Source organism: Aegilops tauschii, chromosome 4, assembly GCF_002575655.3.
Source record: "Aegilops tauschii subsp. strangulata cultivar AL8/78 chromosome 4, Aet v6.0, whole genome shotgun sequence".
NCBI lineage: Eukaryota > Viridiplantae > Streptophyta > Magnoliopsida > Poales > Poaceae > Aegilops > Aegilops tauschii.
The window spans coordinates 212,887,861-212,900,398 of NC_053038.3; the positions used below are offsets into that span (position 1 = coordinate 212,887,861).

A 12,538-nucleotide genomic window follows, 5' to 3' on the forward strand; every position below is an offset into this window, starting at 1 on the left:
TTGCAAGGGAGATAAACTTGTGTACAGAACCAGCTTTTACTGCATTAAGGTTGTGATCAAAGTTAATACAGATTACTGAAAGGATGATTCTGTAAAGCACAAACCAGCATCCGGAAAAAAAATTCTTGATCAGAGAAAAGTAGAAAGTGAAGACAGATCCTTATAAGACTATAAGGAGAAATGAGTTTATAAACTGGTATCACATCATAAGTCAAAGGTATGACAAGTCAAAGGTGCCATTGTACCAAAGCCTCCTCGTTCTCCAACTCTTCTGACTACACAAATGGCATAGCCACACAGCACACTTGCGTGATCAGACAAAAAGGGCACAATTCTGATTAAGAATTTGATCATCAGCAATGACTATCATCAGACTATAAAGTTTCCATTCTTGCTGGCCATAGCATAATTAAGTTATCAAACGGTTTGGCCACTCCTTTATTATCAAGAATTCACAAATCCAAGAGATTGGATTATCTTAGATCTATATCATCACAAATACAATTTAGTATTCCAAATTGGGAACATGCTCCCCTTGACAAGACTACTCTTGACAAGACTTTTATACTCCACACAAGCAAGTGCAACATTTATTTCCATACCCCATAGTGCTATAACTTTGAGAGATGGAAGGGTCATATATATATATATATATATATATATATATATATATATAAATTCAAGTTGGCGCCTTTGGTTCTTTGTAAGACTGGTACTTTTTCTCCAGCTTCAGCTTAGTTGGTTGGACTACTTTCCGAGAATCAACTAACCGACAAATCCATAGCCCAGGTATGCGCCAGAGTTGCCACAACGACCGTAGCTATCAATGGAGGTGCCGAACTCTAGCGGTTTACGTTTCCATGGTCACACCCGCCACCTTGGCCACCATCATAGCCATTGTAGCCGCCACCGCCGTTGTTTCCCTTGCAACCATCGGCATAGGCAGTACTCTCATTGGAGTGGCCACCTCTGCCTTGTCATGTAGCCTACACCGCAGAGCGTGTGTCTGTCACCTCTTCCTCCGGGTAACTTCCATCGCTGTAGAACTCGCCTCGCTGTTGTTGGTAGGGGAGCATGTTACTATGGTCTCCCTGGCCATTTAAGCCCCCACGAGGGCCATAGCAGCCACTCCGAGAGCTGTCAATGTACGTGTCACCGCGACCCCCTTGTCCATCTATGTCGGGAGCCATGTGAGGAAGGGCCCACCGCCCACAACCATCACTGGCATCTGCAGATACGAGATACCTGATCTGACATGAGCACCGATGCGTAAGCTCGACGATCTACCATTACAGATGTTGAATATTTGAGCAATGTTCTATATAAACTAATCCAAAAATAAAAAGGGCAGCCCGGTGCACGTAGCTCCCGCTTGCGCAAGGTCCGGGGAAGGGTCCGACCACTTTGGGTCTATAGTACGCAGCCTTTCCCTACATTTCTGCAAGAGGCGGTTTCCATGGTCACAAGGCAACAGCTTTACCGCCGCGCCAAGGCTCCCCTTCAAATTAATCCAAAAATGCTATAGATAAATCATGATAAACAGATTAAACATGACAACTGAATGAGCAAAAGTGCTAGACATATAATCAGGCATGTACGATAAAAGCACAATGTCCAGACCAATTGCTAGTACAAATAATCCAGAAACAATCCCTAGCATAAGGGGAAAGAACAAGTGCGGTAGAAGAAGAGTCAGACACATCGGTAACCATGTTGCTGAAGAGGTCGCTACCATCGGGGTAGTAGTCGTGCACAAGCACTGTAGAGAAGAATCCAACAATCCCGCGAGAGCACTCCCCAAAGATTTGATCGCTCCTCTTGTATAGGATCACAAGAGGGCTGCTGTCTCATTTTGTGGTGCACGCTGAGAAGTGAGATGGGAAAGCGGTAGGCAGGCTCTGGAACGAGGCAGACACATAGAAGACGAAGTGGCTATGTCTATGGAAGGGAAGCGGCCTCTAATAGAGTCTGAAAACGGAACTAAAAGTACTAATGAGGAGATGGAGAGAAATATCCCAATAATTGTTCAGTTTAGTTTTCCATTAGTGCAAAATGTTTCGATTTGTTTCTTGCGTGACAAAAAGAAGACAACGCGCACACGTGGCATAGGTCCTAGCATGGCTCGGCTCGATCACGAAACACGACACCCATGCGAGGCGTGGTGAGGCAGGCGGAGGAGGAAGAGCGCGCGTGTATGTGTCCTCTTCTCAAGCTCTTAACGGTGTGTGAGGCAACCAACCTTATATGTTGGTCCAACACACCCTCCGGAACCGGGATGTGACTAAACTTTCTACACTCCCTTCATGCATGAATGGGCCACATTGGCCTATGGAGTTTCCTAGGAATTATTGGAAATAGTGAAATGGGCTTAAAGCTCAATAATCTCACGATAGACGGAGCTTGACCTCTACATGGCGTGCTAAACCCCAGGATGAACAACATGGTCGTTGGCGATGCACACATGCCTCCTGTCGACCCACATCAGATGCGACCAATGAGGCGAAGTTAAGTCGGGGATTCTACCCTGCAGCTCGGCTAGCAGAGGAGGCGTGGGCTAGGCCGTCTGCCCTACCTGAGAAACCATCAAGCTTGGGATGTGCTTGGCCATCTGCCTGATCGAGGGAGCTAGAGAATTCAAATGTACTTGCCGATGGGACGAGATCGTCGTTGACGCCGACGATGAAGCCTCGGTCCTGCACGTTACCCGTGTCGTCTTGCTCCCTTAAAAAATTGTCCAAGTCTCCAGCTCAAGCTCTTCTTCGAGCATTGTCGTCGGAAATACAACATTGGGGATCAAGCCACACCAGCTCTCTGACCAGCAAGGACACGCGAACTAGAGCATGTGCCGCATCTAGCTCGATTGCCATTGACCAAGATGACGATGTGATGAACCAAGCAGGGTCGGACACCGGGATCATGTCCATCATGGCGACATTGGCTGTGGAATAGCCAATTCGCACTGCGTCACACACCCATTGGGAGGGTGCCAGCAAAGATATTGGCGATGCCAAAGGTGAGGAGTGTTAGGAAATGTGCTACTTGTATTCCCATGAGTCCATAGGCCATTATATATACATGTACAAGTGTAGGATATGCAGAAAACCCCTTATACAACGGGGTAAATACACAAGGCTACATGGCTATATAAATAGTACTCTTAACACCCCCCTCAAACTCATGGTGGATAAACAATACCGAGTTAGGAGAGACAGAAGCCATGCTGCACTCTAGTCTGGGCTTTCGTAAAGAAATCCATCAATTGTAACTCGGAAGGCACATACTGAAGAGCAATAACCTGATCCTGCACACCAGCACGCACATAGAAAGCATCAACACCAATATGCTTGGTGAGCTCATGCTTCACAGGATCACGCGCAATGCTAATAGCACCAATAGCAGAGTAGGTGTAGTGACAGAAACACCAAAGTCCTGAAGTAACCCCCATAACCAAGTCACCTCTGCCGTCAAAAGAGCCATAGCTCGCAACTCACCTTCTGCACTTGAACGGGAAACTATAATTTGTTTCTTGGTCTTCCAGGCAATGAGAGAACCACCAAGAAAAATACAGTAAGTAGAAAGTGAACGGCGATCTGAGGTATCACTAGCCCACGTAGCATCCGAATAGGCATGAAGCTGTAAGGAACTGGAGCGAGGAAAGAACAGATGGTGAGAGATCGTGCCCTGGGGATATCGGAAAACACGAAGGAGGTGACTATAGTGAACTGAAGTGGGAGCAGAGACAAACTGACTCAGAATATGGACCGGATAAGAGATATCCGAACGAGTGACAACTAGATAGACAAGACTCCCAACAAGATGACGATAACGTGTCGGATCAGACAAGGGGTCACCATTAGTATCACGGAGGTGAACATTGAGCTCCATGGGAGTCTCAACAATGCGCTCATCGGTAAGAGCAGCACGAGCAAGAAGATGCTGGATATACTTTTCCTGGGAAATAAAAAAGCCATCAGAGGTAGAAGAGACTTTGATCCCAAGAAAGTAGCGAAGAGGGCCAAGATCAGACATAAGAAACTGCTCACTAAGATGGGCCTTCACAAAGGCAATGTACTCGGGGTCGTCGCCAGTGATGATCATGTCATACACAAAGAGAAGAAGAAGAGTCCGACCACGAGCTGAAAGGTGGACAAACATCGCTGGATCAAGAGCACTCGCTGAAAAACCAGCGGCAGTTACCACAAAGGCAAAACGCTCAAACCAGGTGCGAGGGGCTTGCTTAAGGCCATAGAGAGAGCGACAAAGACGGCATACCACGCCATCAGGAACAGAATACCCAGGTGGGGGCTGCATGTAAACCTCCTCATGCAGCTTACCATTAAGAAAGGCATTCTTAACATCAAGCTGAGACAGACCAGTGGCGAACAGAGGCCATGACATGAAGTGTGTGAATAGTGGTCATATGGGCCACAGGAGCAAAAGTCGTAATCACGACCATGCTCTTGCTAAAAGCCACGAGCCACAAGATGAGTTTTGTAGCGCTCAAGAGAACCATCGGAGCAAGTCTTAACCTTGTAGACACAAGTGATTGGACGAACACCGGGAGGAAGAGAAACAAGGTCCCACGTGCCAGTGCGCTCAAGAGCAGCAAGCTCCTCTGCCATCGCAAACTGCCATTCGGGATGAGCAACAACTTGACAATAAGAAGTCGGCTCAAGAACAGCAGCACTAGCGCTTGGAAAACCAAGGCAATCAACAGGCGGAAGCGGACAAGGACGCAAGCCATAAGTAGGCTGGGAGGAGGAAGATGGCACATCAGAAGTAGATGGCTCATCAGTAAATGCATCCACAACATGTGGACGACGAGTATAAAAGTGAGAGAATGACGGAAGAATGCCAGGAGGAATCATCAGGGTAGACTCAGGTGACGGAGACAGAGAAGTCACCGGGGATGAAGGTGCAGAATCATGTGACAAGCGAGGTGAGGAAACAATCGGAGATGGCGATGTCGGATGTCCAATAGTCGGGGAAGTAGGGGCAGTAGGATAGAGAGACAAGGGCTCAATGGGAGTGATAGGTATGTCAGGAAAAGTGAGGAAAGAGACACCCTCCACTGAAAAGGTCGAGGAAGATGGACGCGGGTAGAAGGGACGAGACTCATCAAAAGTCACATCCGGAGAAATACGCATCCGACGACCAGCAGGATCCCAACAACGATAGCCCTTATGCTCATCACTATAGCCTAAGAAGATACACTCGACAGACTGGGTGGACAGTTTGGTGCGTTCACGAGGGGTAAGAACATAGCAAACACAACCAAACAAATGAAGCGCCGAGTAATCAGGAGAACAGCCAAAGAGCCGCTCGGAAGGAACGCCACCCTGTAGAGTAGTGGATGGCTGAAGGTTGATGAGATAGGTGGAAGTGGAGACAACCTCAGCCCAAAAGTGAGGCGGAAGAGAGGCATCGATCGTCAATGCACGAGCCATTTCAGGAAGGTGATGATGCCTGCGCTTAGCAATGCCATTCTGAGCATGAGCACCAGGACATGAGAACTGGGCAAGAGTACCCTGCTCAGCAAGGACTCCATGCAACATCTTGGAGATATACTCTCCGGCAGAGTTAGCACTGAACACACAAATAGGCGTAGAGAAATGAGTTTGAACCATAGCAGCAAAACGCTTATAGATAGATAACACCTCACTACCAGAAGACATAAAATATATCCAGGTGTATCGAGAGAAATCATCTATAAAGATAATATAGTAGCGATGACCTCCTTTCGAGGCAAAGGGAGTTGGACCCCAGATATCATAGTGAACAAGGTCAAAAGGGCGCAGAGACACAATGTCGCTACGAGGATAAGGTAACTGAACCTGTTTACCAAGCCGACAACCCTGACAGACTAAAGACACACCGCTGGAGACGGATCCAAGAAGACCACGTTGAACTAAGGATGAGAGACGAGAGCCACACAAGTGACCAAGGTGATGATGCCACTGTTGAAAAGAGCTGGTAGACAAGGCAACCGCAGGGGAGAGGCTGGCGGCAGTGGCAGCGGAGGGAAGCTGAAGCCAGTCAAGCTCCCACAGGCCCTGAGAGTCACGACGTCGAGGGCCAGCACTAGTATGGTGGTCCAGAACGGAGCAAGAGTCAAAGTTGAGAATGAGACGACAACCAGAGTGAACAATCTGGCCACCAGAAATGAGTTGCATGGTAAGTCGAGGAACATGAGCAACATCAGGAACATGAAAAGATGAAGTGCTAAGAATGCCTCGACCAGTAACTGGGAGAGAGGTACCATCACCAGTAAGAACATGAACAGGGAATCGAGAGGTCGAGTAGAGGACAGAGTGGATGAATCATGAGTCATATGAAAATATTCTCCAGTATCAAGAATCCATGGAGATGTACCTGCTTGTGTAGAAGGTGGTCTCACAATGCCAGACAGTAGCAGAACTAACAGAACCTATCTATGGAGAACAGGAAGATGGAGCTAGCAGACATCGAAGCCATAGAATGTCCTGCTTGGTCAGGGGCTCAACTTAAGAGGTTGACAAGAGAGAACTAGAGGCAATCAGCAAAGCGCGAAGCCGCGCAATCTCCTCCTTAGTGAAGTACTCAACTGAAGTAGTCGACGCAGTAGCACCAGGAAAGGAGCGGCCACCACCACCCGTGGAAGCCGCTAGGTGCGGCGATGTAGCATGACCAGTAGAGTCCACAAGGGCTGGTGGAGGAGACAGCGCCATATGCAGACAAGCACCAAATGCCAAGGGAAGACGCATGTGTGAGGCGCAGCCAATGGAGTCATATGCACCATCACAACCGGTGAAAGTCGCGAGAGGTGTCGGGGAAGAGCGACATTCACCGATGAAAGTCGTCAGAGGAGTCGGTGTACAGCGACAATCACCCTATGCGGAGGTCGCGGGAGGAGCCGCAGAAGAGCGATCGGCACAGCCTGCAGAAGACGTCGAAGGGGGCGACGTCACAGGCGAACGAGCATCAAGCATCGAGGAACGGCGCATGTGCGAGACAGGAGTGGTGAAGAATACACCGCCAGGAGTCAGCGGACAACGAGGGACATGCGGACCCGATGAAAACATCACTTCTTGTTCTTTTTCTTTTTACCGAGCAACAACTGGAGGAACGAGTTAGCAGCGGCTAATGCTCACGCCTCACCCGATAGGACCAAGGGGAGGCAGATGGATCCCTAGGAAAGCTGGCGGCACGAGCAGTAGCAACAGTCTGCACGAGACCAGCGGAACTGAGCGTACAAGCAGAGCGGAGACCTCTAGCGGACATGTGCAGCTGCTCGTGGCCTTGCCCAACGCGTGCAGCTGCTCCTGGCCTTGTCCAACAGAAGTGTGCAGCCGCTCCTGCAGGTAGTGTTGACCTGGGCAGAGGCAACACGGGCGGGATCCAGCGGGAGGGCGGGGCGATTTGACGGAGTTGCCACAGGAAACAGTGATGGCCGGCCAGCGGAGGACAGCGGCGGCGGGAGATTGGATCGGGAGAGCACAAGTTGTGGGTGCGAAAAAACCCCAAGGCTCTGATACCATGTTAGGAAATATGCAACTTTTATTCCCATGAGTCCATAGGCCAGTATATATACATGTATAGGTGTAGGATATGCAGAAAACCCCTTATACAGCAGGGTAAATACACAAGGCTACATGGCTATATAAATAGTATTCTAACAAGGAGGATTCTACAGATGCATGTCAGTGATATTGCTCTCGGTGTTCTTGTCGGAGTCTGACGATAGAACCCAAAATTGCCCGCCCAACCGCCCTGACGTCTGTCTGGAAAATGCGGTCATTGGACACTTCCCTCCGCCGGCCAAGATCTTAAGTTGGGAGAGAATTTCACTTCTCCGGGGCTTTGCACCAACTAGGCATGCACACATGCATCTACTCCATGCCTTAGGTAGTTTTACAATTAGCTACTCCCTCGGTCCCAAAACCAAAGTTGTACTAAAGTTGAGACTTATTTTGGGCGGAGAGAGTATAATTCAAACAAATCACATTACTTGTCTTTTTTAATTAATAAAGTGAGGTTATCAAGACTATATATGCTACAAGCATGGATGATCCTCTTTCTTTGAGGACTACTTTCTATTTGCTTAACTTGCTTTAGGTATTTTGTCCACTAATAAATGCAATGAACATTTTTCTTTTTTGGATTTATCCTACTCCTGTGGCACGTAGTAACTTTCATGGTGAAAAATGTTAGTTTGTTCGATTCTGTTTGGTTTTAAAATCTAGTTCAAAAAGGCCAGCTCAAAATTAGTGCAAATAATAAAAAATAATAAATCGTTGTAGTAGTGGAACCAATCACATTCCATTGTCATATCCTACATGGACCATCATCAACAACAACAACAACAAAGCCTTTAGTCCCAAACAAATTGGGGTAGGCTAGAGGTGAAACCCATAAGATCTTGCAATCAACTCATGGTTCTGCCACATGGATAGCAAGCTTCCACGCACCCTTGTCCATAGCTAGTTCTTTGGTGATACTCCAATCCTTCAGATCTCTCTTTAGGGACTCCTCCCATGTCAAATTCGGTCTACCCTGACCTCTCTTGACATTATCCGCACGCTTTAGCCGTCCGCTATGCACTGGAGCTTCTAGAGGCCTGCGCTTAATATGCCCAAACCATCTTAGGCGATGTTGGACAAGCTTCTCTTCAATTGGTGCTACCCCAACTCTATCTCGTATATCATCATTCCAGACTCGATCCTTCCTCGTGTGGCCACACATCCATCTCAACATGCGCATCTTTGCCACACCTAACTGTTGAACATGTCACCTTTTAGTCGGCTAACACTCAGCACCATACAACATTGTGGGTCGAACCGCCGTCCTGTAGAACTTGCCTTTTAGCTTTTGTGGCACTCTCTTATCACAGAGAATGCCAGAAGCTTGGCGTCACTTCATCCATCCGGCTTTGGTGCGATGGTTCACATCTTCATCAATACACCCATCCTTCTGCAGCATTGACCCCAAATATCGAAAGGTGTCCTTCTGACTTCCGAGGCACCACCTGCCCATCAAGGCTAACCTCCTCCTCACCTCATGTACTCGGTTTTGGACCATCCAAGTGCAAGAGACAAAATAATTTCGTAGTTTGATCATTGAGTGTGAAAGGTACACCGTGGGTTACTGGGCTTTGAAGAAAGAAAATGTTATATTCTAGACTAACATTAGATATGTTGATGGTTAGCCTAGAGTATGGTATCATGCATGACATGATTTTGATTTTCCTTGCGTACATCATGCATGTCTGTAGCTTTAGGGTGTGTTTGGTTCCGAGTCATCAGCTGGAACATAACGGGTCCGTCCCGCCCCCATAGGCTATTCTCGTGTTTGGTTCAGTCGAGGAACGAGAACCCCTTCGTTCCAGAGGACGGCATATTCCCTCCATATGCGGAACCTGCTCGTACCTTCGATTTGATGGAATCACGCGGAACGGCTCTTTGATCTCAACCCCTCCCATGATTCACTCACCCCAAAGGCCCAAACCCCGTCTTATCTCAGCGTCGCCGCCCCTCTCAATCTTCCACCTGCGCCGGCGACTCCCATGGATCTCGCTCTCTCTGACGGTGGACTAGGAGCGCGGCGAGTGAGCAGGTACGGTGGCTGGTACGAGCGAGGTGGGCGGCGAGATGGTATCCGGCGGTGGCGGTGGTGTTTGCCAAGGAAGCCATGACGTGGTGTGAACTACCTCCGCTCCGAGTCCTTCATCACGCCTGAAAAGAGCAGAGCGGTAGATTTTGTTGCCGATTTGCCTCGGATTAGAGCAGCGGCTGCAACGCATCAGAAAGCACAGGAAAGGAGCAGCGGCCCTGGCAGTAGGGAAGAGGAGTAGCGGCTGCAACCATGGAGCTCTCCATCTCACCCATCTGGATTGATTTTAGGGACTAATGCATGCAGTTCATTGAGAAAACCTCCACCCCTACTAGTTCTAAAAGCGTTAAATTTATTTTGTTTCTAACCTTTTCATTGGATATAAAAATCAACATCCTTGTTCCAATTGTACGTCATATGTATATATGAGAATTTCACCATTCTTACAAGAGAGGTGAATCAAATTAGTTTTTGTTCCATTCCTTCAACCAAACAGTGAAACGGAACCATTCCATTCTATCATTTGACTACAACCAAACACACCCTTAGCAGCATAAATGATACTCCCTCTGTAAAGAAATATAAGATCGTTTAGATCACTAAGAAATATAAGATCGTTTAGATCACTATATATTCGTGATCTAAACGATCTTATATTTCTTTACAGAGGGAGTATATCGATTGTATTTCTTTTATAATAGTTTGTGCGGAGTTAGTGATCCTAGAGATGAGGTTGAGCATAGAGAGATATTCATTTGAATACGGACCTAGTACTAATATTTTGAATAATCGAATATTGGTTTTTATAGCAAAAAGAAACATACCGGCTGTTTCAAAATGGTGAAAAATGGCAGAGGGGAAATTCCGAACATCGATGTTCTCAAAGTTGATGCAGAAATGGTTACTGGTGTTGCCGTGGCTGGAGACATAGTTTCGTGCTAGTCCGAGTCATTAATTGAAGACTTGATCATGCTAACCTGCTGGTGAATCGGAAAAAAAACTAGACTGAGGATTATTCGGATTTCCAAATTGCTTCATCTTCGTGAACAGTGAACAAAGAAAAGAGTCGGGAGTTATGAATCTTTAGCTTACCTAATTGTTTGCTGGAGTAATGAAAAGCTTCAGTCGAGCCATAGTACACAAAGACGACACTCATGGGGTGCGGCAGCGTTGCCTGATGAACCTGATTGATACCCACACCAAGAACTTCGCCTTAGCATTCCGCAGAAGTGCATGCGATTTTTGAAGGATTAGGACAGAGGGTATTAATTCGTAGGTGTATGTCGTGTTATTCGAAGGAATACATGGCTATGTTAGCGTAGCACAAATTTAGGATCTTTATTAGCAGTCAATCATTGAGAAAGATGGTTTTGATCCTTTCACATTGGTTATATTGTCTAGGATTAAAGTGCAGGCGTGAAAGTAGCCTGAGCCTCAAAGATAGGGACCTCAGGACTTGAATTTATCTCTACCAATTTAAATATTTTATTCCAGGTATTACCTTATTAACAGGTTTGCTATTTCGTAGGCTGAACTTCTGGTCAATCTGCCAGACACACTACTTCTGAACTGGCTTTTTCATTGCTTAGCGGATTGCTATGCAATAATGCCAGCCCTTGTGAGATACTAGATTCTTTGATTGAAATGAAGGTTATGACAAGCACTATAACCTGGAATGAACTATTCATGTTCGAGAAAATGAAAAGGCAAGACACAGATATTCAATTAATCGGTCAATTTTCAGTTAATTGGCCATGGGACGGTCTCTTCTTTTGTTGGTGTTGTCACTTCAGGCAATTAATCAGCCATTGGTGTGTTGGTATTGTCACTTCAGGCAAATGTGTACCAATAATATGCAACATTGTTAAGAAAATCTGTGAAAGTGTAGTGTGACAGATTATACCTATACGTTAACTGGTATATTACCTTAAAGCTCCAGATTCTCCTCCAGTCCTCAGTACTTTCATATATGGCATTCGATATCTGACTTCCTTGGGAAAATTTTCAGGATGCCCAAATGGAAAGGCGTGAACTGCATTTCTGCATCCACTGACAGTTTTGTTTAGCTAGCAGTGGCTGGTGTGATGCACAATTGATATCCTGAAATGCTGTTCGTCAATGGCGTTAAAGAATTCTGGTTCAGATTCTTATTGCAGGGAAGATCTCCAAGATTCTTCTGAGGCTTTCTGATGGAGAAAATCCAGCATTGTGACTAACAGGTGCATAGGGTTCATGACTGGTAACGTATAGTTTTGTAATCGGAGTGCGCTGTATTAGGTGGGGAGATTGAGTGATTGATTAGTAATCAGAATGCGCTGTATTAGGCGGGGAGATTGAGTGATTGATTACTTTCCCTTTGATTCAGCGAAGGGTTGGTTTCTCTTTTTTTTAGGGGAACTAAAACTTTATTGATTAACTCATTCCAGAGGTATGATTACAGTGTCATGCGGCTCAAGTAGCCACACATGTCTACCTATGTCTAGGTACAAAGAGTATTTTCACTAGACTATCAGCTTCATGATTTCTTGATCTGCTCTCATGACTGAAATTGCACTCCTCAAAAGCTTGTGCATGTAGCCTGACCTCCCTAAGTATAGCTTCATAGGCATCTCCTGTGTTTGCCTTTATGTCATTGACTACCTGAAGACAGTCCGACGAAACCATAATCCTCTTTAGCATTAAATCATCAGCAAGGGCCAATGCTTCACGCACTGCTAATGTCTCCAAAATCGTCTTGTTTGAAATCCCTGCCCAGGTGATCGAAGATGATCCCATAAATTTTCCTTATCATTCCGGCAAACAGCTCTGTTAGAAGGGATAGGGAGGGTTTGGTGGAATTGATGGATTGTATTATTGAGCCTCGAGGGCGAGTATATATTGAGTACAAGACTTGAGGGCAAGACACCTCTCCTAGAGATAAGGTAGGAGACAAATTACAAATCCTAGACTA

The 12,538-nt window shown here is 46.5% G+C and overlaps 1 protein-coding gene across 7 annotated transcripts in view; it reads left to right on the top strand.

Moving 5' to 3' along the window:
* Positions 1–12,092, top strand: part of LOC109742082 (ATP-dependent DNA helicase At3g02060, chloroplastic) — a 50,660-nt gene extending 38,568 nt beyond the window's left edge. For 3 of the 7 annotated variants that reach the window (XR_006662502.2, XR_012181827.1, XR_006662504.2), the window contains 2 exons: positions 11,117–11,505; positions 11,597–12,092. Coding sequence is in view for 1 of the 7 variants with exons in the window: in XM_045227785.2 (XP_045083720.1) it covers positions 11,597–11,641 (45 nt within the window). In the remaining 6 variants the exon portion in view is untranslated. The remainder of the gene's footprint in view (positions 1–11,116; positions 11,506–11,596) is intronic. The other 4 variants (XR_012181826.1, XR_006662503.2, XR_012181825.1 and 1 more) reach the window with 3 other exon arrangements.
* The last annotated feature ends 446 nt before the right edge of the window (positions 12,093–12,538 follow it).